Source organism: Bos taurus, chromosome 22 (assembly GCF_002263795.3).
Source record: "Bos taurus isolate L1 Dominette 01449 registration number 42190680 breed Hereford chromosome 22, ARS-UCD2.0, whole genome shotgun sequence".
In the NCBI taxonomy this organism is placed as follows: domain Eukaryota; kingdom Metazoa; phylum Chordata; class Mammalia; order Artiodactyla; family Bovidae; genus Bos; species Bos taurus.
The window spans coordinates 55,768,541-55,795,082 of NC_037349.1; the positions used below are offsets into that span (position 1 = coordinate 55,768,541).

Sequence of the window (26,542 nt, forward strand, 5' to 3'; positions counted from 1 at the left end):
ATGGGAGCAACCTCAGTGTCCATCAATGAACGAATGAATAAAGAAAATGTGATAAACACACATACACATACACACCCCGGAATATTACACAGCCATAAGAAAGAATGAAATCTTGCCATCTACACCAACATGGATGGACTTGGAGGGTATTATGCTAAATGAAATAAGTCAGACAGAGAAAGACAAATACTGAATCTAAAAAATACAACAGACTAGTAAATATAGCAACACAACAGAAAAAGAAACAGACGTACAGATACAGAGAACAAATTAGTGGTTACCAGTGAGGAGAGGGAAGGGAGAAGGGGCAACATGGGGTAGGGGATTCAAAGGTATGGATTATTCCATATGCAATAAGCTACAAGGATATATTGTACAACACCAGGGGGGAAAGCCACTGTTTCATAGCAACTATCAAAGGAGTATAACCTTCAAAATTGTGAATCACTATGTTACACACCCAAAACTTATATAATGTTGTACATCAACTACAGTACAATGAAAAAAATTACAGTACAATTTCCCAACCAGGATAATGAGTTGGTAGAATTCACCAATTTTAGTTCTATTCAACAAGAGTACTTAAAGCACACATACATGCTTACAATCCACTGCCATAAAATAAGCCCATTTGAAGTGTATAGTGCAATTATTTTAGTATATTCACAAAGCAGCACAGCTATCACCACTATCTGAGTCCAGAACGTTTTCATCAACCCCAAAAAGAAACTCCCTGTCCATTAGCAGCTACTTCTTCTTCTCTCAAACTCTCCTCCCAAACTTCTCCCAAACTCTATCCCCACTAAACCCAGGCCAACACTTGGCTACTTTCTGTCTCTATGGATTTACCTATTCTGAATATTTCTCAAGAAGCAGATCAGGTGGTCTGGGATTCCCATCTCTTTCAGAATTTTCCACAGTTTATTGTGATCCACACAGTCAAAGGCTTTGGCATAGTCAATAAAGCAGAAATAGATGTTTTTCTGGAACTCTCTTGCTTTTTCCATGATCCAGCGGATGTTGGCAATTTGATCTCTGCTTCCTCTGCCTTTTCTAAAACCAGCTTGAACATCAGGAAGTTCACGGTTCACATATTGCTGAAGCCTGGCTTGGACAATTTTGAGCATTACTTTACTAGCATGTGAGATGAGGGCAATTGTGCAGTAGTTTGAGCATTCTTTGGCATTGCCTTTCTTTGGGATTGGAATGAAAACTGACCTTTTCCAGTCCTGTGGCCACCGCTGAGTCTTCCAAATTTGCTGGCATATTGAGTGTAGCACTTTCACAGCATCGTCTTTCAGGATTTGGAATAGCTCAACTGGAATTCCATCATCTCAACTAGCTTTGTTCGTAGTGATGCTTTCTAAGGCCCACTTGACTTCACATTCCAGGATGTCTGGCTCTAGGTGAGTGATCACACCATCGTGATTATCTGGGTCATGAAGATCTTTTTTGTACAGTTCTTCAGTGTATTCTTGCCATCTGTTCTTAATATCTTCTGCTTCTGTTAGGTCCATACCATTTCTGTCCTTTATCGAACCCATCTTTGCATGAAATGTTCCTTTGGTATCTCTGATTTTCTTGAAGAGATCTCTAGTCTTTCCCATTCTGTTGTTTTCCACTGGACATGGAACAACAGACTGGTTCCAAATAGGAAAAGGAGTTCGTCAAGGCTGTATATTGTCACCCTGTTTATTTAATTTATATGCAGAGTACATCATGAGAAACGCTGGACTGGAAGAAACACAAGCTGGAATCAAGATTGCCAGGAGAAATATCAATAACCTCATATATGCAGATGACACCACCCTTATGGCAGAAAGTGAAGAGGAACTCAAAGGCCTCTTGATGAAAGTGAAAGTGGAGAGTGAAAAAGTTGGTTTAAAGCTCAACATTCAGAAAATGAAGATCATGGCATCCAGTCCCATCACTTCATGGGAAATAGATGGGGAAACAGTGGAAACAGTGTCAGACTTTATTTTTCTGGGCTCCAAAATCACTACACATGGTGACTGCAGCCATGAAATTAAAAGACGCTTACGCCTTGGAAGGAAAGTTATGACCAACCTAGAGAGCATATTCAAAAGCAGAGACATTACTTTGCCAACAAAGGTTCATCTAGTCAAGGCTATGGTTTTTCCAGTGGTCATGTATGGATGTGAGAGTTGGACTGTGAAGAAGGCTGAGTGCCAAAGAATTGATGCTTTTGAACTGTGGTGTTGGAGAAGACTCTTGAGAGTCCCTTGGACTGCAAGGAGATCCAACCAGTCCATTCTGAAGGAGATCAGCCCTGGGATTTCTTTGGAAGGAATGATGCTGAAGCTGAAACTCCAGTACTTTGGCCACCTCATGCGAAGAGTTGACTTATTGGAAAAGACTCTGATGCTGGGAGGGATTGGGGGCAGGAGGAGAAGGGGACGACAGAGGATGAGATGGCTGGATGGCATCACTGACTCGATGGATGTGAGTCTCAGTGAACTCCGGGAGTTGGTGAGGGACAGGGAGGCCTGGCATGCTGCGATTCATAGGGTCGCAAAGAGTTGGACACGACTGAACAACTGATCTGATCTGATCTGATTCTGAATATTTCATATAAATGCAATCTTATACTCTACAGCCTTTTGTGACCGGCTTCTTTCACTTAGTATAATGTTTCAAGGGTCATTCATCTCATAGCACATATTGGAATTTCATTCCTTTTTAAGGCCGTATAATATTTCTTTGTAAGGGAGACACCACACTTATCCATTTTTCAGTCGATGGACATTTATCCATTTTTCAGTCAGTGGACATTTATAGCATTTCTACTTTTTTGCTATCATGAATAATGCTGCTGTGAATATTGCTGTGTGTGTTTTTGTGCAGAGGTGTGTTTTCATCCCTCCTGAGCACATAGTCAGGAATGGGACTAGGTCATTTGGTAACTCAGTGGACTAGCAAACTCTTTTATACAGCATCTGTACCATGGTTCATTCCTACCAGAGTGTACAAGGGTTCCAATTACTCCACATCCCACCAACACTTACTACCTGTCTTTTTGATTATGGCCTTCCTAGTGGGTGTGAAGTGACTTGTAGTTTTGATTTGCCATTTCCTTAATGGTTAATGATACTGAGCATCTTTTCTTGTGCTATTGGCCATTTGTATATCTTTGGGTAGAGACAAAGTACTTTTCAAAGTCCTGAAGGTACTTGATGATAAAGGAAATGTAACAATGTGTTTACCGCATTTTGATGTTAGATTAGAAGGAAAAAAATATATATATATATATTTACACACTCACTCATTAAGACATTTTCTGGAGCACCTATGATATTCCAGCTACCAAAGATAGGAAAGAACCCTACCATCAACCATGAGAAGCGGCCTGGATAAGATGTTGCAGTCAGGTTCCTGGTGCTTTTATGAAGGTCTGTTTCTGACTTATCATCTGGATGATTCATCTTGATTCCTGGCAGGGGCAGAAAGGCAATGCGACAGGGCCCCTGATCTCTAGCAGCTCACTGTCTTGCAGGGGAGACAAACACATAAAGACATCATTGTCATCCCATATGGTCAGCACAATGGCAGTTGTCTGTCCAAAGAGCACAGAGCAGGGAGCCATTAATTCTGCTGGGCATCCAGGAAGGGCACATAGGGGAGATGACATATGAATTGGGTGTTAAAGGCTGTCTAGAGGCCTGACAGATGGAGAAAGCACAAGCGTGTTGTAGGCTGGGCGAAGGCGTGACATCAGAGCTGATCATGTGCAGAGGCGGAGGGTGCGAATTCGAGACGGGTGGGGGTGAGAGCCTGGCTGTGTGGAGCTGCCGGAGGGAGCCTCTGTCTACACAGTGTAAATTGGGAGACTTTTTTTGTTTAAACAAAAGAATGGTGCAATCGACTCTCAGCTTTAAGAGATCAGCTGCGGTGGCGGGGGTGGGGGCAGCCTGCTAGATGACTTAAGAGGTTGGCGAAATCTCTGCAGGGTCAAATCATAAATATTTTTGGCCTTCCCAAAACATGATCTTCATCCCAGCTTCTCGACGCCACTGCTGTAGCATGAGCAGCCACAGACAATACTTAAATGTACGAGACTGGCTGTGTCCGAACACAGCTTTATTTACAAGACCAGGAGGAGCCTGTTTGTCTGGAGGGCCGTGGTTTATTGACTGCTAGATCAGACCAGGGGAAGAATGAAAGCAAGTAGACGCCTGAGTATCCAGAAGTTCTCTCATTTGTGGTGAAAATCAAAACCAAACAAGGGGAGTATTATTTGAAGCAGAGGCTACCATCAGGGTTCCAGAAGAGATAGGTCCTCAGCACGGGCTGGGCTAGAGAGCGGAACTCTGCTTCCCACCCCAGTCCAGCCCCAACCAGCAACCAGCACAAGGCAAGGTGGAATCCCAAGACTGCCAAAGCACAGCATTGCTTCAGGCCACTGGAGTTCCCCTTCTGTCCCCTGTGTTAGCCACGTGGGACATATGGACCCTAAACCAGGGACAATCCCGACAAGGGAAGGCGGCGCCTGGATAACACGGTAGGAAGTCCTGGCAAAGCATAACCTGGTCTGGGACAGAAGGGCCTAGTCTGGGTGATTTAGAGAAGCATGTGATACAGGGCACCCCCGGGGACCCAGAAGTGGGACGCCCAGGTGGTCCTGGACCAGAGCTGGGAGCTGCACAGGAGGAAACGGCCGCACTCGGTCTCTGCTGCAGGCTTTGCAAACCAGCTTTCCATCTCGGTGTGCGGAGGTGTCAGAAGGCGGGTGGAGATGCGAAGAAGGTTTCTAAGTGACCCTAGAAAAACATGCAGGCTTTCAGAAAGCCATTTAAAAGGCTCAGCCTGCTGACGAAAACTGTCAAGCTTCTTCGGTCTTGGCTGGGATTAAGTCAACCCACGGGGTAGTAACCCGGGAATCGCACACTCAACAGCCTCTGATTGGCTGCTGGTGACATAAGAGAAGTTCAGGGAGGTGATTGGCCGGCCGGCCGGCCGCCGCTGCTGAGCTGTGAACCGAGAAGGGAAACAGAAGTGCGGTGGGAGGGGGAGCACCCACCGACACCTTTTAAAGCTTAGGGCTTGTGTTTTACATAATAAAGATGGTGTTCAAGATAGTGATGTCTTTGTATGGTCCCTAAGGTGCACCTGGGCTCCTCTGTGTTGCTTCTGCCTGCCCTGTGCCAGGTGTCTCTCTCTCTCCCTGGAGACTCGCAGGCAAGTGCCAACAGGTCTCCCTCCACCCCTCATCCCCTGCCCTCTGCCCAGACCTGCTGTCTGCAGCCCCAGGCAGGCAGCCGGCTCCCACCTGCAGCCCGGCCCGATGGCAGTGTCTCGAGCCGTGCCCTGGCGCCAGGGCAGGCAGCCTCCTTGACAAACTCTCCAAACAGAGAGAAGCCGCAGTGGGAGGAATAAACAGAATGAGATGCACAGACGTGTGGGCACAGCCTGGAGAGGAGTGTTTTCTTTAACAGACACGGTCACCGGGAACTGGGGAGCGGGGATGGGTCGCAGGTCCCCTGGGGAATCACTGCGCAGCCTCTGCCCTTGGCAGGTGGCCAGAGGAGAAGAAATTGCAGGCAACAGCTGGTGGCCTTGAGGTGCAGTAAGGGCTGCTCTCGAAAGGCGCTGGGTTTGTAGAAGGGATCCACGCAGTGTGGTGGGGAAGCAGCTGAGGTCGGGATTCTACACCTGATGAGCTGCGAACTTGCTGTGTGACCGTGGGGCTTCTCTCTGAGTCTCTGTTGCTTCCTTTGGCAGGGGCAGGTTGGAGGGTGGCAGCAGTTGGGGGATACAATTCATTCTCCTCGAGGCCTTTTCCAGCTCAGCCTTTCCCTCCTAATGGAACACTGGCGTTCCAGGAGCTGAACAAAGTGTTCTGGTGCCAAGAGTATTAACAATACCTGGCATTTGTTAAGCCTTATACTATGGAGCAGGTGCTGTGCTGGGGGCTTTACAAACACTAACGCTAAACTGGAAAATAATCCTGCCAAGAAGGTATTATCTCCATCTCAAAGAAGAGGAAGTGGGTTCCAAGAGATTGACTAACTTGCCCACTGTCCCAATAGCGAATACTCTTGATTTAAACCCAGGTCTTTCTGACTGCAAAGTCCCCCAAATATAATATTTTTTTCTTTCTGATTTGCTAATTAAAAAGCTGCTGCAGCTAAGTCGCTTCACTCGTGTCCGACTCTGTGCGACCCCAGAGACGGCAGCACACCAGGCTAACGACTAGTAATTTAGTCAATTTTAAGTTTTTCTCCCGACATTTTTCTTTGCTGATTACTATCAAATACTAGCAGAGCATCCAAACCTCTTGGCAAATGAATACCGAAAATGAAATGAACGCAGTGGAGACTCTTGGAAGAAGAGTCTGGGGAAACTTGTCTGGAGCCTCAGCAGCTCGTCTCCTCCGTGAGCCAGTCTGCTTGAGGCTGTGGTTTGGTTGTCTCACATAAGTGTGCATGTTCAATCAAGCAGAATGTTTCTGGCCCAACTACATGTGAAGTTCATCGGTGTACTCTGAGTTCAACCATGGTTCTTATGAGACATAGAAATGCAGGTGTTTCATCACCTCCTGCAAAGGAAGCTGACTTCCAGGTGCTCTGTCACTGAAAACAGCTTTGAGCACCCTGGTTCTGACTCCATGAAGGCTCAACTTACAGGCAGGAACACTTTCTGGACGAACAGAGCGCAGGAGAGTTCTCTCAGCACCTTAGAAATCCCAGCCAGGGGAGGTGTCTGTTTCTCTTCCCTGGGAGTCAGAGGATGTTCCTTCCCTTTAAATGTGTACCTGGAAAGTTCTCCATCAAACCAGGCTGATACAGGCCGGCCCTCCACCAACAACGACCGCAGTCATTGAATTCCAGGGTGGTTGTTGACCAGCTGGCCGGAAGGACACAAGACGGACTAGCTGGGCCATGGACAGAGTGGGGCGGGCACCTGCCCTGAAGGGACTACACGCCACTGGCCCAGGGGATGGAGCCTGTGACCTCCTGACTCCCACAGCTGCCCGTGGACCCCACCTCTCTCTTTGTGAGGTTCAGGCCATGAGCCAGAACACTTTTCTTCTTGCTGTCTCTGAACGACCTCCGACATTCAACATCAGGATCACAATTCCTGCCACCATCCTGGCGTTTTCTGCCATCAATGTATACAACTTACTCTTCAATTATGTTTTTCAGGCAGCATTGCCATTTCAGCAAGGTGGCCAGGATCTGGCCTTTCTGTGGTCCCGTCTCCACTCTATAAACTGCTACAGATTTTAAGAGATGTGTGAGCTAAGTCATTTCAGTCATGTCAGACTCTGTGTGACCTCCATGGACTGCAGCCGGTCAGACTCCTCTGTTCATGGGATTCTCCAGGCAAGAATACTGGAGTGGGGTGCCACTTCCTTCTCCAGAGGATCTTCCTGACCGAGGGATCGAACCCATGTCTCATGTCTCCTGCACTGGCAGGCGGGTTCTTTAGATGTTGTGCTGAGACACTTTAAAACAAAGTCAAGCCAGTGTGCTGGTGTAAGTAACTTAATTCATATCCAGATGTCTTTACTCAACTCTTACTGACAGCGAGGTGTTACTATGCACATTATCCCCCTGGATCCCAAAGGTAACCATTTGAACTTTTACTTTTTTATTTTTGGTCTGTCTAGCTCTAAGAAGGCTTTTGTTGTTGCTGTTCCAGCTGCTAAGTCATGTCCAACTCTTTGCTAACTGCAGCATGCCAGGCTTCCCTGTCCCTCACTCTCTCCCAGAGTTTGCTCAAGTTCATGTCCATTGAACTGGTGATACTATCCAACCATCTCATTCTGTCACCCCTTTCCCCCCTGCCCTCAATCTCTCCCAGCATCAAAGTCTTTTCCAATGACTCGGCTCTTCGCATCAGATGGCCAAAGTTTTGGAGCTGCTGGGTTTGGGTGTCTCCAAAACAGCAGCTGAGGTGCTGCTATGTGATGTCAGGATTAATATCACCGCAGTTTCACAGATTAAAAAACAGCAACAACGCTGAGACTTAGAATAAATGTTGGCCCCAGGGCCACATAGCAACTGGCAAAATGGAAACTTGAACTTAAATCTAAGAGGTATAAAGAACAGAGTGCAAAGGGGGAATATTAACACTCACCTGGCAGGATTACTGCAGGGCAAATGATGTAGCTTATGTGATGTGCAGGGGCAGGAGAGCAGCAGGTACTTAAGCAGTGCTGTCTTCCTTCTTCTCCCATCTTCAGATGCTGAGCTCTTTCCATGACACCACCCTGCCTCCTCATCACTGCAGCGCACCAGAGAGATGTTATACATCAGCTTTACGCCACCACAGTCAGGTAATTTGAGCCTCATGATGACCCTTGCAAAGTAGGCATTATCCCTATTTCCTAGAAGAGGAAACCCAACTTTTTAGAGGATAAAGGATCTCCTGGGGCCAGTTAGCTGAAAAGAAGGAGGGGTGGGATTTGAGTCTAGGTTTGATGACCACCCAGAGGTCACATCTTTCCTGTTAAGCCACACGGTCACTTTCAGTCAATAATTAAGCTTCTGATAGCAATAGGCATAGAAAGTGTAGGTATTTTCTTTAGATGAAAACTAAAAGTGTTAGTCACTCAGTTGTGTTCAACTCTTTGTGACCCCATGGACTGTAGCTCGCCAGGCTCCTCTGTCCACAGGATTTCCCACACAAGAATACTGGAGTGGGTTTCCATTTCCTCCTCTGGGGGATCTTCCCGACCCAGGGATCGAACCTGCGTCTCCTATATGGCAGGCAGATTCTTTACAGTCCAAGTCACTAGGGAAGCTCCTTTCTTTAGATAAGTTAATACTATGTGGAAATATCATTTGGAAACTGGAAAGCAGAAATGCTTTCTCTTCTGTGAGTAAAAAGGAAAGAAACTGAGAAGAGCGGTGGCTACATAATTGTACGTACGAACGTAATTGCAGAAAATAATCCTGTAGCTTAAAGTTCACATGAAAACCTGAGGGAAACATCATAAAAATATTTTTAAAAAAGCATAAAAATATTCTGATGCAAACATCATAAAATATGCTTACTGCATATTTTAAAAATAAAAGTATTTTACATTTAGAAATGAGTTAAACATTTCGAAAACTCTCATTCTTTCACTGGAAAAAAATCTGCTTTTTTTTGGTCTTGAATAAAAATATCTGGAAAACATATGTTTGCTGTTCTAGTTAAATAAAACCACTGACAGCTCTACATTTGTGCTGGCTGTGGCTGTGCTCCTAATAAAAATAGTGAAAATATTACCCCAATCCCCTCTCTCACCTGCTCAATTGGAAAATAGGTCACCTCCCAGGGAATTCAGTTACGTACTTCGATTAGCTTCAAGTTCTGGAAGAGCTCCAAGGTTTGAAAAACAAACGGTTTTCAGCATCTGGTCCTCCCAAATAGGAAACCTTAAAATTATGTTTGAGGTATGAAGGATGCATAAAAAGGTGGTGTCAAACAACTAGAGTGTGGTTACAAAAGAAACTGAAATGGAGTCTCCTGTACTAGGGATCGAATCAAGTCTAAATAAATATTTAGCTCACAATATAAATGCATTTGGTTAAAAATTTCAATCAAGGTTTTTGGGCTAAAACATAGATTGGACCCTACTCATTTGGTTTCCATCAATTTTTCAATATGAAATTATGTAATTAGCCAAGGAACAGGGGAGGATCAAAACCTCAAATCCCACAGGGCTAGGCAGGTGATCTAAACCAGAGAGACTTGGCTGTGAGCAGTCAACCATCAGATGGGAGATGAGAGTTCCCTCATGTGCAAATGAGGATGATATACACCTCACGGCACTGTTATGAGGCTTAAGTTAGACAATGCCCATGAAAAAGCTTTCAGAGATGTGTTATAGCTGTTAAGCCTCTGCACAAAGACTAGCCATCGTGTTTGGATGATCTTTACCCAATTGCTTTCCTTGAATGACATCACAACGCCCCAGTAAGCTACTCTTTCTTTCACACACTTGATGTACCCACAATCTCTCTTCTTTCCCATCTGTGATGAAGCTGATCAACAAAATGGCACAGCAACATCTGAAAGAGGGAATTAAGGCAAGGAGGGGTGTTCCCGCTTCATCCTTTTGCTCAACAAACTGTTCTGAGGGCTTCCTACGAGCAAGGCATGGGTGACTAGAGGAAATGAGTAGCATTCTTACTGGCCATCCCATGAAGACAGAACAGCCTTCATCCCAATTCAGAAAAAAACTAGGGTGTGCCAGCCAAGGTGTCCAAAATATTACCATCTCAATATACAATAAATATTAATCAATATGAGACATTCTACATTCTTTTTTTTTCCACAATAAATCTTTCAAATCTGGCATGAATTCTACACTCACATCACATCTCACTCTGGAGCAGACAAATGTCAAGGGCACTATGCCCCCATGTCTAGTGGACACCAGGCTGAGTTGCACATGCCTGTGAGATCTTTGGAGAAAAGTGCTAAAGAGATGTGTTAAAAGTATAGACAGTGGATATTTGAATGTCTGTCCTGTATTACGGGGGCTCTGAGGTTTTATAGTGGAAATGGAGAAGCCAGCACCATTCAGATCTCTCTTCAGAAACATCCCTCCAGTGGGAATGCAAACTAGTACAGCCACTATGGAGAACAGTGTGGAGATTCCTTAAAAAACTGGAAATAGAACTGCCATATGACCCAGCAATCCCACTGCTGGGCATACACACCGAGGAAACCAGAATTGAAAGAGACATGTGTACCCCAATGTTCATTGCAGCACTGTCTACAATAGCTAGGACATGGAAGCAACCTAGATGTCCATCAGCAGACAAATGGATGAGCAAGCTGTGGCACATATACACAATGGAATATTACTCAGCTATTAAAACCAACACATTTGAATCAGTTCTAATGAGGTGGATGAAACTGAAACCTATTATATTGAATGAAGTAAGTCAGAAAGAAAAACACCAATACAGTATATTAACACATATATATGGAATTTAGAAAGATGGCAATGACGACCCTATATGCGAGACAGCAAAAGAGACACAGATATAAAGAACAGACTTTTGGACTCTGTGGGAGTAGGTGAGGGTGGGATGATTTGAGAGAAGAGCATTGAAACACATATATTACCATATGTGAAACAGATCACCAGTCCAAGTTTGATGCATGAAACAGGGTGTACCGGGCGCACTGGGAAAACGCAGAAGGGTGGGATGGGGAAGGAGGTGGAGGGGGGTTCGGGATGGGGGACACATGTACACCTGTGGCTGATTCCTGTCAATGTATGGCAAAAACCACCACAATACTGTAATTAGCTTCCAAAAAGAAAAAAAAGAAACCTCCCTTCAACTGTCAGAACTGCTGACTGCTCCCGGCTGAGGCTTCCTGTTGGACCTGCCATGGGGGAGCACTCTGCAAGGCCACCCGGTCGCAGAGCACCGCTGGAGGACCAGCTGAGGCCTCTACTGTGGCCGTGTCCCAGCCCGGCTTCTCCCTCTGCCTGCCCCCGCTGCCCCCGCTTCCTTCCAGGGGGTGTCCCTGACAGCAGCCCCACCTCCACCTCCTGCAGTCTGATCCCCTTCTCTGGGTCTGTTCCCCAGGGCACCACCCCCCACCCCCAGGGCTTACATCCCCAGTGTGATGTCCTCCTTCTCCACAGAGGCAGCTGCATCCACAGACCGTCTGTTGTACTGGCCCGAGGACTGGAGGTCTGGGGGCCTCTAGCCGGATGATTATCTGTGGCAAAGGAGGAAAATACGTCGTCCCTGCAAATTCTCTCTTAAAAGTCCCTCTAGTCTCAGGAATCATATTGGCTTCTCCAGCTTCTGCAAGAGATTTGAGAAACCGGGCTCTCAGTCTAGGACTGTGGTAAGACCGGATGTCGCTGGATGTCACGACGGGCCATTGTATTAGTCTTGCTTCCTCATGTGGTGAGATGTGTAGGCACTCAACTCAAAGGTCCCAGCAGCCTCTCTGATGACAACACAGGCTCCGGGACAGGCTGAAGAATCCTATCTTCCAGCAGATGGCTGGAAGCGGTATAGTTTGTCATATCCAGGCACTTCCTGTCATCACACTGGAGGGCAAGCAAATGGAACAGACCCCTTTTGAGTTGTCTCTGTGTCCTAAAATCTGGCTTGCTTGGCTTAGAGGTGAGAGGCATCTCTGGTTTGAGACCCTCAAACAAATCTCTAAATTCTCAGGCGAAAAAAAGAAAGCGAAAGTCCTGTTTTCTGTCAACTCCTTAACTCTTCCGGTCTTTCTGTCCTATCTCCCTTGTTTCTCTTCGTAACCCCCACCATTCCTCTGAGGCTATCTCAAGGGCCTTCTCTTGAGACCGATCTTTCGTTTTTAAAAGCTTTATTGAGATATAATTCACATACCATAGAATTCACTGTTTAATGAACTTAAACCATTGAATTTAAGTATAATTCAATGGTTTTTAGTATATTCAGAGTTGTGCAACCATAACCACCATCAATTTTAGAACATTTTGGGTTTTTTTTAAAGTTTTATTCATTTGGCTGCACTGGGTCTTAGTTGTGGCGCTTGGGATCGCTGATCTTCATTGCGGGATCTTTAGTTGTGGCATGTGGGATCTTAGCTCCCTATCCGAGGGTTGAACCCAGGCCCCTGCATTGAGAGCATGGAGTCTTAGCCACTGGACCACCAGGGAAGTCCCTAGAACATTTTCAATAACTCCAAAACAAACCTCTCACCTCTTAGCTGTCACTGCCAAATCCCCTCCCTCCCCAACAACCCACCTCCAGCCCCAGATAACTCACCCACTTCCGTCTCTATACATTTGTTAATCTTCAGTTCAGTTCAGTCTCTCAGTCATGTCCAACTCTGTGCGACCCCATTAATCGCAGCATGCCAGGCCTCCCTGTCCATCACCAACTCCCAGAGTCCACCCAAACCCATGTCCATTGAGTCGGTGATGCCATCCAACCATCTCATCCTCTGTCGTCCCCTTCTCCTTCGGCCTTCAATCTTTCCCAGCATCAGGGTCTTTTCAAATGAGTCAACTCTTCTCATCAGGTGGCCAAAGTATTAGAGTTTCAGCTTCAACATCAGTCCTTCCAATGAACACCCATGACTGATCTCCTTTAGGATGGACTGGTTGGATCTCCTTGCAGTCCAAGGGACTCTCAAGAGTCTTTTTTAACACCACAGCTCAAAAGCATCAATTCTTTGGCACTCAGATTTCTTTTTAGTCCATCTCTCGCATCCATACATGACCACTGGAAAAACCATAGCCTTGACTAGATGGACCTTTGTTGACAAAATAATGTCTCTGCTTTTTAATATGCTGTCTAGGTTGGTCATAGCTTTTCTTCCAAGGAGTAAGCATCTTTTATATATTATATTATATATATAATTATATTATATATATATATATATTTTATATATTTATAAATTATATATATTATAATATATAACATATTATGTTATATATTACATATAATATATAAATTACAATTATATTATATATTATATACATTATACCAGAGAAGGCAATGGCAACCCACTCCAGGACTCTTGCCTGGAAAATCCCATGGATGAAGGGGCCTGGTGGGCTGCAGTCCATGGGGCCACTAGAGTTGGATACGACTGAGAGACTTCACTTTCACTTTTCACTTTCATGCACTGGAGAAGGAAATGGCAACCCACTCCAGTGTTCTTGCCTGGAGAATCCCAGGGATGGGGGAGCCTGGTGGGCTGCCATCTATGGGGTCACACAGAGTCAGACACGACTGAAGCGACCTAGCAGCAGCAGCAGCATATACATTATATACTATAATATATATTATATAATTATTATATATTAATATATAAATATAAATATATAATATATAAAAATATATTATATATACTATATAATTATGATATATTATATAGTATATTAATATATTTTATATTATATATACATAATACGTATATTTTATATATTTATACATTATATTTAATATATATTATATATAACATATATATTACATAAATATTTATAAATATATTATAAATATAAAAATCATACATAAATATTATATAATATAAATAATATATAGCTAAATATACTATAAAATATATAAATATAATTTTATACAAATATATAAATTTTTATATAATTTTATATAAATATATATTAATATGCTACTGCTAAGTCTGCTGCTAAGTTGCTTCAGTCATGTCCGAATCTGTGTGACCCTATAGACGGAAGCCCACCAGGCTCCCCCGTCCCTGGGATTCTCCAGGCAACAACACTGGAGTGGGTTGCCATTTCCTTCTCCAGTGCATGTAAGTGAAAAGTGAAAGTGAAGTTGCTCAGTCATGTCCAATTCAGCGACCCCATGGACTGCAGCCTACCAGGCTCCTCCATCCATGGGATTTTCCAGGCAAGGATACTGGATGGGTTGCCAGTTTCCTCCACCTTAGAGGGTATAAAATGGTATCTCATTGTGGTTTGATATGCCTTTTCCTGATGACTAATGATGTTGAGCATTTCTTCATGTGCTTGTTGGCTGTTTATCTTCTTTGGAGAAATATGTATTCAGATCCTTTGCCCATTCATTTTAAAATATATTTATTTGGCTGTGTCAGGTCTTATTTGCAGTGTGTGGGATCCTCGTTGAGTCATGTGGGGCTCCGTGCAAGCTTAGCTCTTTTGTGGCATGTGGGATCCCAGTTCCCGGATCAGGGATCAAACCTGTGTCTTCTGCGTTATCAGGTGTCTTCTTAACCACTGGACCACCAGCGAAGTCCCTATTTTAAAATATGGTTGTCTTCTCATTATTGATTTAGATACTTCTTTATATATCTTGGATATAAGGGTCTTCTCCAATATATGATTTGCAAATATTTCCTCCCATTCTGTGGGTTGTCTTTTCAGTTTCCTGATGGTGTCCTTTGAAACACAGAAGTTTTAAATTTTGATGATGTCTAGTAATTTTTTTTCCTTTTCTTGCTTGTGCTTTTGGTGTCGTGTCTAAGAAACGATTGATTTAATCCAAGAGTGTAAGGATTTACTCATGTTTTCTTCTAAGAGTTGTATGGTTCTAGCTATTATCTTCAGGCTTCGATTCATCTTAGTTAGGTTTGGTATAATGTGAGGTAAGGATTCAGTTTCTTTAATCTTTGTTGACTCTCCCAGTTGAATGTGGCCTTTCCCCCTTTATCAGTCAGGATAGGCTAGGTTATATTCCAGTAACAAGTGGAATATATTGCAAATTCCCAAGTCTCAGAGGCTACAGCCACCAATGTTTGCTTCTACTCACGCTGAGAGTGCACCGTGTGTCACCTATGACCCTGCTCTACGACTTCTTCACTCTGGGACCCAGGCTGATGGTGATGCCTCTCCCTGAAACACTGCCAGAGCCGTGGCGGGGGAAGTGAGACAGAAACTCCTTAAGTTTCCATTCAGAAGTCACATGTGTGTCTTCCATTCTCACTTCATTGGCCAAAACAAGTCATAAGACCAAAGTGTGATGTCTACGGGGGCAGACACTGCAAGGAGGAAACACTGATCATTCAGATGAATGGGGATACATTTAACACTTCATCATCCTCTGCATGATTTGCTGCCTTGTTCTCCTGGTTTTCCTCCCAAACACAGCATGCTCAGACCTGAATTTATCACCAGCTGCGTGCCACCCCCAAATCTGCCCCTCTTTCTGAACCCCCGACTTGGTAACCAGCACCCCATTCTCCTGGTTGCCCCAGTCAGAACTTTGACACCACCTTCTCCATATTCAACCAACACACTATACTGAGTCTACTTCCTAAACATCAGTTGAACTTGTCCCTCTGGGTCCACTCTTGGTGACTGTGCCCCAGACCACCACTGCCTCCCCACTGGATGATCAGAGTCCTGTCCCTTCTAATCCACTCTCCATGTTGATGCCATAATCATTTTCAAAAAATGTAAACCCAGCCTTCTATTCTCCAGCTCAAAATCCCTGCTGGCTCTCCACTGCTCTAGTGTGTGTGAGCACATGCTAAGTCGCTTCAGTTGTGTCTGACTCTTTATGACCCTGTAGACTGTAGCCCTCCAGGCTCCTCTGTCCATGGGATTCTCCAGGCAAGAATACTAGATGGATAGCCATGCCCTCCTCCAGGGGATCTTCCCAGTACAGGGATTGAACCTGCGTCCATCTCCTGCACTGGCAGGTTCTTTGCCGCTAGCGCCACCGGGGAAGACCTCATTGCTCTGGGGATACTGATTAATACACTAAAAGGCCCGATAAGACCCTTCAATATGTGGCTTCAGTTCTCTCTCCAGTCTTACTTTTGCACGGAATCTGCCTGGCACTTTACTGCTCTTGAGCTAACTTTAGTTCCCCAAAGGCATGGTGGTGACTTCACTCAGGGCTTTTATCCCCATGTGTGTGATACTGTTCCTCCTCTTCTGGTTAACTCATACTTGTTCTTAAAGTAACAGGCTGGATATCACTTGCTCCCTCCTTCAGACGAGGTGATCGCTAAGTGATGGGGAGATGGTTTGGCTAAGAGGTTAACAGGGAGGGTTCTGGAACCTGACAAACCAGTTTTGAACCCTGGCTATGATCTGCAAGCTGTGAAACTGAGTGAGGCATCACTTCCCTGGGCCTCCATGTCCACAGGCATAAAATAGGGGATAATAAGAGTCTCTATTACATAAGGCTGTGGGAAGGATTAAATGAATAAACGCAGAGTGCTGAGGACAGCACCTGACACACTGTGAGCACTCAACAAAAACGTGCCTTTACTTTTATGTATCTTCACAGCAGCCTATAGTGACTCCTATAACTTAGCATTTATCAGACAAATGTAATTCCCAATTTATTGACCTACTTCTCTGCATTGTAAGATCCTAAGAGTTGGAACAATGCCTTATTGTCCTGTCAGTTCAATTCAGTCGCTTACTCTTTTCGACCCCATGGACTGCAGCATTCCAGGCTTCCCCATCTATTACCAACTCCCAGAGCTTGCTCAAACTCACGTCCATTGAATCAGTGATGCCATCCAACCATCTTACCCTCTGTTGTCCCCTCCTCCTCCTGTTTTCAATCTTTCCCAGCATCAGGGTCTGTTCGAATGAGTCAGCTCTTCGCATCAGGTGGCCAAATTATTGGAGCCTCAGCTTCAGCATCAGTTCTTCCGGTTAATATTCAGTGTTGACTTCCTTTAGGATTGACTGGTTTCATCTCCTTGCAGTCCAAGGGACTCTCAAGAGTCTTCTCTAACACCACAGTTCAAAAGCATCAATTCTTCAGCGCTCAGCTTTCTTTATGGTTCAACTCTTACATTCCTACATGACTACTAGAAAAACCATAGCATTGACTAGATGGACCTTTGTCAGCAAAGCAATGTCTCTGCTTTTTAATATGCAGTCTAGGCTGGTCATAGCTTTTCTTCCAAGGAGCAAATCTTTTAATTTCATGGCTGCAGTCACCATCTGCAGTGATTTTGGAGCCCCCCCAAAATAAAATCTGTCACTGTTTCCATTTTTTCCCCATCTATTTGCCATGAAGTGATGCAACCAGATGCCATAATCTTTTTTTGAAAGTTGAGTTTTAAGCCAGCTTTTTCATTCTCCTCTTTCACTTTCATCAAGGAGCTCTTTAGTTGCTCTTCACTTTCTACCATAAGGGTAGTGTCATCTGCATATCTGAGGTTATTGGTATTTCTCCCAGCCAATCTTGATTCCAGCCTGTGCTTCACCCAGCCAGGCATTTCTCATGATGTACTCTGCATACTATTCTTGCCTGGAGAATCCCATGGACAGAGGAACCTGGTAGGCTACAGTCCCTGGGGTCGAAAAGAGTCGGACATGACTGAGTGACTTCACTTTCACTTTCACTCTGCATATAAGTTAAATAAGCAGGGTGACAATATACAGCCTCGACGTACTCCTTTCCCGATTTGGAATCTGTCAGTTGTTCCATGTCTGGTTGTTTCTTGACCTGCATACAGATTTCTCAGGCGACAGATAAGGTGGTCTGGTGTTCCCATATCTTTAAGAATTTTCCACATGTGATCCACACAGTCAAAGGCTTTGGTGTAGTCAATAAAACAGAAGTAGATGGTTTCCTGGAATTCGCTTGCTTTTTCTATGATCCAGCAGATGTTGGCAATTTAATCTCAGGTTCCTCTGCCTTTTCTAAATCCAGCTTGAACATCTGAAGTTCTCGATTCACATACTATTGAAGCCTCACCTGGAGAATTTTCAACAATACTTTGCTAGAGTGTGAGATAAGCACAATTTTGTGGTAGTTTGAGCATTCTTTGGCATTGCCTTTGGGACTGGAATGAAAACTGACCTTTTCCAGTTCTGTGACCACTGCTGCCATTTTTCCTAATTTGCTGTCATACTGAGTGCAGCACTTTCACAGCATCATCTTTTAGGATGTGAAATAGCTCAACTGGAATTCCATCACCTCCACTAGCTTTGTTTGTAGTGATGCTTCCTAAGACCTACCTCACTTCAGACTCCAGGGTGTCTGGCTCTAGGTGAGTGATCACACCATCGTGGTTATCTGGGTCATGAAGATCTTTTTTATATAGTTCTTCTGTGTATTCTTCCCATCTCTTCTTAATATCTTCTGCTTCTGTTAAGTCCATACCATTTCTGTCCTTTATGAAGCTCATCTTTGCATGAAATGTTCCATTGGTATCTCTCATTTTCTTGAAGAGATCTCTAGTCTTTCCCATTCTATTGTTTTCCTCTATTTCTTTGCATTGATCAGATAGCAATCTCTCCTTGCTATTCTTTGGAACCTTGCATTCAGGTGGGTATATCTTTCCTCTTCTCCTTTGCCTTTCACCTCTCTTCTCAGCTACTTATAAGGCCTCCTCAGACAACCATTTTGCCTTTTTGCATTTCTTTTTCTTGGGGATGGTCTTCATCACTACCTCCTGTACAATGTCATGAACCTCTGACCATACTTCTTCAGGCACTCTATCAAATCTAATTCCTTGAATCTATTTGTCACTTCTACTGTATAATCCAAGGGATTTAATTCAGATCATTCCTGAATGGTCTAGTGGTTTGCTCCACTTTCTTCCATTTAAGTCTGAATTTTGCATTAAGGAGTTTATGATCTGAGCCACAGTCAGCTGTATTATTGTCCTGTAGTAAGCAGAGTCCCTTGGACTGCAAGGAGATCCAACCAGTCCATTCTAAAGCAGATCAGTCCTGGGTGTTCTTTGGAAGGACTGATGCTAAAGCTGAAACTCCAATACTTTGACTACCTCATGCGAAGAGTTGACTCATTGGAAAAGACTCTGATGCTGGGAGGGATTGGGGGCAGGAGAAGGGGATGACAGAGGATGAGATGGCTGGGTGGTATCACCGACTTGATGGACATGAGTTTGAGTAAACTCTGGGAGTTGGTGATGGACAGGGAGGCCTGGCGTGCTGCGATTCATGGGGTCGCAAAAAGTCAAGACACAACTGAGCAACTGAACTGAACTGAAGCATTTATTAAATATTTCAGTACCAAATCCATGGTCCTTCCTCATTTTGTATTATGATATAGGGAAGAACTCTGTCCTTCCTACTTGCTAACCTTACAGAGGGCAGGGTCCTATCTCCCCCACAAAGCCACCTCGCTAAGCAACACTGAATTCATACCAGTTGAGTTTCATTCTCCTGAGAGCCTTTAGCCTTTTCCTGCTTATTCACATACTACAGCCCCGATGCACTTCCACACAACCCATGGGAACCCGGACTTTCAGGGACTTTCTGTTACCATAGTAGGTCAGTCACATAAGAAGGGATTAAGGATGACGAAACTCAAGTTAAGAGTTAGAAGTTTTATTTTGGTGGGGTGTCCTGTAATTTTTGTAAAGAATATGAGCCTAGAGATTTTCTTCATCATGTAAAAGCTACTGAAACCCTAGACACTGTTACAATGAACCTACCTCCTACCTGCTGGATGGGCAGGATAACAGGCTGGAGTATTATTAATAAAAGGAGGATTAAGCAGGATGTAAAAGCTGCAGGCTTTATAAGCTGGGAGACTGGGATTGACATATGCACACTACTATATATAAAAGAGATAGTAAAGACCTACTGTATAGCATAGGAAACTCAAGACTGCAATGGCCTATGTGGGCGAAGAATCGAAAAAAGGAGTAGACATGTGTATATGTACAACTGATTCATTTTGCTGTACACCTGAAACTAACAAAACACTGAAAATTGTGTTTACACCATTTTAACTATACTTCAGTAAAAAAAAAAAAAAAAGCTGCAGGCTTTAGTCTAGGCTGTCAACAAATACACGTGACCCAGGACGTCATACCCTGTGATCTCCTCATCCCACCTGGAGAGTGAAGGAAGGTAAATGGTGTCTGGGTTTCCCAGGGAGTCTGACGTTTCCTGAATCATCTCTGCAGAAGGAGCTCATTCTGAGAAGGAATGTTTTTATCATTTCACTTGATGTCACGAGAAACAGAAATGGTGCAGGAGAAACCACACCAGCAGACTTTAGGCCCATGACTAGTCACAGCTGAAAATGACCACAGGAGGGCTCATCTGGGTGAACGTGGAATTATCCACCTCTTAAAGGCAAGGGTCAGAGTAGGGTGTGATACTGGACAGCGGGTGGACTGTTGAGTTGCACAGACCAGAACTGAAACCCCAGTCTTGCTGTGTACCAGTTGTCGGGTGGGAGACCTGCTATGGAGCCTCTTTAATCCTGAGTTTCCTTGGTTATCAAAAAAAAAAAAAACAACCCAGGGATCATATTGATGCTGCAGAAGCAGGGTGAGGATTAAAAGGAGTGGTTTATGGATGACCTCTGGCGTTCACAGGCCTTCAGTAAATGCTGGGTCACTTCCCCTGTTCCATTCTATCCTCCACTAGTTAAAGGACCTGCACAGATGCTCGCCAGTGTCTGTGACACTTGACGTGTTTGCTCCTCAGCACAGGTTGGTGGTGGGCATTTCTGTAGGTTAGATGAGCTTGGGGGCTTTTTGATCAGGACCAGACAGAGTGCCTGGGTGGACAAGCATCTTCCCTTAGTCGGGATACAGCATGTCCGATCAAATTCACACTCCTGCTTCTCACTGTTCACTGGTGGTGGTTGGAGGTTAAGGGGACTGGAGGGCAAGGCTCAGGGCCGGGGGAGACACAGGACCATGCAGACCCCCAAATGAGTAGGAACCCATGATGCAGCTGGAGCCGCAATTCAGGACGGTGGCCATGTAGACATCTTAGAATGACAGGACTACCTCTAACTTCCAGTAAGTTCTGCTCACGTGACAGATTACAAAAGGCCTGTCTTGGGGCCAGGCTCTTCTGACGCTCACCTGGGGATCACGTGGACACCTGCTCCTGGGCGATACACTGCCCTCCAGCACTGCACTGTCTTGTATTTGTTTTCTTGCCATTTTCCTTTGGTCCCATCTCCTGAAGACTGCATCCTGGAGCCACGTAAGGAAACTCAGCCAACGCCTCCCTCAGGCAGGCCCAGCGTCTCCCGGCTGGTCTGGGGCAGAGCTGGCCTGCGATCTGCTCATTGAGTCTTTAGTCACCGACACCAAAGCTTTTTCCGAGGTCACCCAGCTGATACAGAGAGATGTTATGACTGGAAGCCATGACTCAACCATAGGGAATCAGCCTTTGCCTTAGACAGTTGTGAATTCTCAAACACTGGTCTAAGGAATTCTGGCCAGGAACCAGGGAGATTTCTTTACTGAGGCTTTATTTAGTCACCTGGTCATTTTCACAGGGCAGTGAGTCAAAGTTTCTCCAAGTATCAGTTAAATGGAAGCAACATCAACAATTACAGTTACTGTTGTCTGTGTATGTTCCATGTCCCGAGCTGTGGATGAACAGTGCTTACAGACACTGAGACTTGGTTCAGACCACTCAAACCATGTGGGGGGAGGGGCGCGTCTTGGCTCTACCACTAAACTAGCTGGGTGACTTTGGGCAAGTTACTTAACCTCTCTGAGCCTCAGCTTCCTCATCTGTACGACAGTAACAGTACCTACCTTATATAGCTACTGTGAGGGTAAGATGAGCTAATACATGACACACTCCTTAGCACAGTAAGCACCATCAGATTCTCACCACTCAACACGTAAAGCCTGGAACAGTATTCAATGCTGCTGCTAAGTCGCTTCAGTCGTGTCCGACTCTGTGCGACCCCATGGACTGCAGCCTACTAGGCTTCTCCGTCCATGGGATTCTCCAGGCAAGAACACTGGAGTGGGTTGCCAGTTCCTTCTCCAATGCATGAAAGTGGAAAGTGAAAGTGAAGTCGCTCAGTCGTGTCTGACTCTTAGCGACCCCATGGACTGCAGCCTACCAGGCTTCTCCATCTATGGGATTTTCCAGGCAACAGTACTGGAGTGGGGTTCAATAGTGAAAGTTAATAACAGACTAGAGCAACCCAGTGAAGACAGGTCGACTAAGGCGGGTCCCGCAGGAATGAAGACCTGGTTCACCCCAGCAGGTAAGGAGCTCTGACCAGCTGAAGCACCGGCTCGGGACAGCAGAAACGCGGAACGAGTGATGGGAGATGCTGGATGTGTCTACTGGTTCAGAAAAATGAGGTGGGTGTCCTTCCTTCCTTGCTTGATAAGGTGTATGTACACACACTCGCAGACACACAGACTCACACACCCACTCACTCAATCACTGACAGGCACGTATGTGTTTTTCACCCCTTTCACTCTCCCCTACGATTTTCTATAAGAAGTGGTAGGAAACTTCACAGATTAGTTTCTAGGTTACATGGTAGTCAGGTGAGACTGTGATTACAAGAGGAATTATCATCACCCGGAGATGGCGTGCTGACAGTCCATGGGGTCAGAGTCGGACACGACTTAGTGAATGAACAACAAAACAAGAGATGGATATAAAGCTCTTTTCTGCCAGAAAGCAAGCACATTTCCTTCTATACCTGCTGCTGCGGGGAGCTAGAGGTGCTGCTGCTGGAAGGTCATATATGGGTTAAAGGGTACACGTGGATGCCCTGTCACCAGAGCGGACCTGGCAGATTTTATCTTGTGGGCTTCAGCCACAAGATGAATGTGGCTTTACACTCCACTCTGGGGTCCCATGCCTGGCTGCGGTCACTCAATCGTCTGGCGGCTGGTGCTATCCACTGGGGCGGCTACACGTCCTCTCCGTGGGGCGGCCTGGGCTTCCTCACAACCTAGCGGCTGGCCCCTATGAGCCAGTGTCCTGAGAGCTGGGGGACGGTGTGGCACGATTCAGGACCTCATCGTGTAAGGCAGGCTGTCTTGTCTGCTGCACCCTGTTAGAAATGCAGATAGGCCACTGAGGCCGGTCCATATTCACGGAGGGGGAATTAAGAGTCCACCTTGATTGGGAAGATGGCCACAGAATTTGCAAACATATTCTGGAACTACCACAGGCAGCATCTCTGGTCACATGAAACAGGTCAGCTTGGAGAGTTTATTCCAGGGATGTCAGCCACTTCCTGATCCCTGGGAGTCATCCCTTCTACCTTCTTCCTTTTATAACTAATTCCCTTGGTTAAATCCCCTCTATGTGATATACCAAGGACTGTTTTTCTTTCCCTGATGATGCTTTCTGTGGGCGTTTCCCTAGCTATCCAAACTCACCATCTGAACAGCAGAGCGATTTGCAGAGAGCATCAACTACTATCATCTATCGAGAGCCATGCTAGGTGCTGTGCGTGCTTCCTCATTAAAATGTAATGCCAGCCCTGCCAGAGCAGTGCGAGTGAGTGTACCGACCTCACAGCACACGACCTCACAGCACACAAACTGAAGCTCAGAAAGGCTCAAATAGCTTGCCCAAAAACATGGCTGGGAGGAAGTCTGACTCTCAAGTACATTTATTTTTTTGGTCTTCTCATGTATGAGAACAGCTGCTGCTGGAGCTGCTGCTGCTGCTTCTGCTGCTAAGTCGCTTCAGTCGTGTCCGACTCTGTGTGACCCCATAGACCCTGGGATTCTCCAGGCAAGAACACTGGAGTGGGTTGCCATTTCCTTCTCCATGAGAAGAGCTACTTCCTGCCAAAGAACTCCTTTTTCCTCAGAGGGAGTCTCAAGCTTTCATCCTAAGATACCTGCTTGAGGAATCCGAACTTAGATACTTCCAAATGCATGGAGGAAAAGAAGATAAGAGTCTGTCTTGGGGAAGTGGGACACAAAGACTCAAGTACTCATCAATAACAAAAGCTATGGGGTGCGTGGGGAGAGGCAGCAGACCAGTCTGCAGGCCTGGGTTGGTCTCAGTCACCATGCTCCTGTACGTCCTGTCGGCCCCCACTGCCTCTCCTGGGGCATCAGGGATGCCCACCGGAAAGTGACTCTGACATTAACTACTGAGTATCTACCGTGAAAGCTAGTTCAGGACATTTTGTTGCTGCTGTTTAGTCACTAAGTCATATCCAACTCTTTTGCGACCCCATGGACAGTGGCCCACCAGGCTCCTCCGTCTATGGGACTTCCCAGGCAAGAATACTGGGCTGGGTAGCCGTTTCCTTCTCCAGGGGGCCTCCCCGACCCAGGGGTTGATCCTGTTTCTCTTCATTGGCTGAAGGATTCTTTTAACGCTGAGCCACCAGGGAAGCGCAGTCTAATAAAAAGCTCTATTAGATACAGGGGGCACAAGTTACAGTCAAAATAAAGCCAGCTTACAGGTCCTTAACAGGCTTGTTATGGATGGAATGCTTGTGTGCCCATAACATTCTCTCTGTCGCAGATATGATGTTTCAGAGGTGGGGCCTTTGGGAGGTAATATGATCACAAGGGTGGAGCTCTCACGAATGGGATTAGCATCTTTATAAGAAGCGTTGAGAGCTTTGCTGCCAGCTCCAGCGTGAGAGGAGACCTGGGCAAACAGCCCTCTGTCACCAGGAAGCTCACGCTAGAAACCGCCCATACCAGCACCCTGGTCTCAGACTTCCCGGCTCCAGAACTGTGAACAATCAACTTCTGCTGTTTATGAGTCAACTGTGGTATCTGAGCAAGGCCGATGAGAAATATTTTATCCGATAAACAACGGGAAATTAGCTTTTTGAAGAACCTGACCCAAAGAAACAAAGGTGTGCAGAAGAAAATCGTAACGAAAACAGTAATACAAAGCGATGACAGAGTGATGCTGACTGAATGCTACCAGGCAGCGTGCCAGTACACAGGACAGGCAGCCTGCCGGATCTTCACCTCGGTGACCTTATCCCTTTTTAGACATGGCCAAACTGTTCAGAGACGCTAAATAACTTGCCCAAAGTCACACAGCTATGGCAATGGCATAGCGATTCAAACCCAGCTTGCTCGTATCCCAAGCCTGAGAGCTCTTTGGGATTGGAAGGAGCAGAACCCAAAGGCAAAAAAAAAAAAAAAAAAAAGGGCAGAAAGCTATTGTTCCGATTCTCAAAAGAACTTATGTCTCTGCAATAGGGCACTGGATGATCGAAACAGCGTGAGGTGGGGATAGTCTGAGAAGAGACAGACGAAACCAGAGTCTGGACTGAAGAGATGGTGAGGGGACAGATGAGATGAGGGGACAGACCCTGCCTCCCAGCACCCTCTCCTTTCCCAGCTTCCACCGGGCCGCGTGCTCCTCCCGTGAGCGGGAGGGGAGGTGGACTCTTCAGTGCAGGCCTCTTCAGTGCAGCACGAGCTCAGGCTCCCACTTCAACCTGGCTCCCCCTCGTTACAGGCACAGGGACCAGAAGGTTACCATTAGGGCCCAGGAGCCCAGACAGAGGCTTGCTGGAGTTTCCTGCTTTTGTAAGAGGGCTTCTGAAGGGAACCCCCCACACCATCTCCCCAAACCTGGACGGGGGCACACACAGCCTTTGAGGCTGTTGTCAGTGGTCTGAGTTAAGAGGCTCGGGAGTTGGCCTTCGTGTGATGTCAACACGGCAAAGGGCAGGGAGAGGCCGGAAACTGGTCTCTTAATGTGCTGATTCAAACTGACACTGACACCCACCAGCCTCTGACTTCCCAGTTCTCTGACCTAATGAGTCCTGTGTTGTTTCCTCCTCCCCAAACACTCCCGTTACACGGGGAAAGCTCTGCACAGGTCTGTTGCAGGCTCCTCACTCGAGTCACCTCCACGCACCCTCGTGGAAAATCAGGAGAAATGGAAGACACCCGGATCCAGGAAGATGCTGATGGGGACTCTCACCAGAGAAAACTGAGTGGGCGAGATGGAGCCGAGGCAGACAGAGCCAAACCTCCCGCCCTGACGAGGGGCCGCTGGTCCGCAGCACATGCACCACCTCTCAGGCCTCCGAGCCTCACAGACTGAACAGACCGCGGCTGAAGCTCTCAGGACAGCAGGGCCCAGAGGCACTGCATGTACAGAGACTCTTCTCATGCTAAGTCCTCAAATGCACTGGGTCCCCCTGGATAAACACGCAGCACATACATTTACAAAATCAAGGAAGTCGCATCCTGCAAACCGAGACATCTTCAAATTCAAGCAACAGGTCAAAGTAACAGACACCGTTCTGTCAAAAAGGACCATTTTATTCAACTAAACATAAAATAGATAAAAGCAAGCCAAAGTCAGGACGTTTTTCTCACCCATCCTTTCCACATTTTATGCAGTTTGAGTGAACTATAAACCACTGATTTCTTCAGACCT

At 45.8% G+C, this 26,542-nt stretch overlaps 1 protein-coding gene and 1 long non-coding RNA gene across 3 annotated transcripts in view; both read right to left on the reverse strand.

Annotated features, from left to right (window-relative positions):
- Positions 1 to 4,003: 4,003 nt before the first annotated feature.
- Positions 4,004 to 25,258, reverse strand: LOC112443495 (uncharacterized). The gene is made up of 3 exons (XR_003031886.2): positions 21,253 to 25,258; positions 8,101 to 8,350; positions 4,004 to 4,778 (listed from the first exon to the last, which is right to left on the reverse strand). It is a non-coding gene; the product is annotated as an uncharacterized lncRNA (long non-coding RNA).
- Positions 25,259 to 26,403: 1,145 nt separating this feature from the next.
- TAMM41 (TAM41 mitochondrial translocator assembly and maintenance homolog) overlaps positions 26,404 to 26,542 on the reverse strand; it is a 52,423-nt gene continuing 52,284 nt past the window's right edge. For both annotated transcript variants that reach the window (XM_005223059.5, NM_001079774.1), the window contains 1 exon segment: positions 26,404 to 26,540. In XM_005223059.5, the coding sequence (XP_005223116.1) occupies positions 26,464 to 26,540 (77 nt within the window). In that variant the 3' untranslated portion in view covers positions 26,404 to 26,463.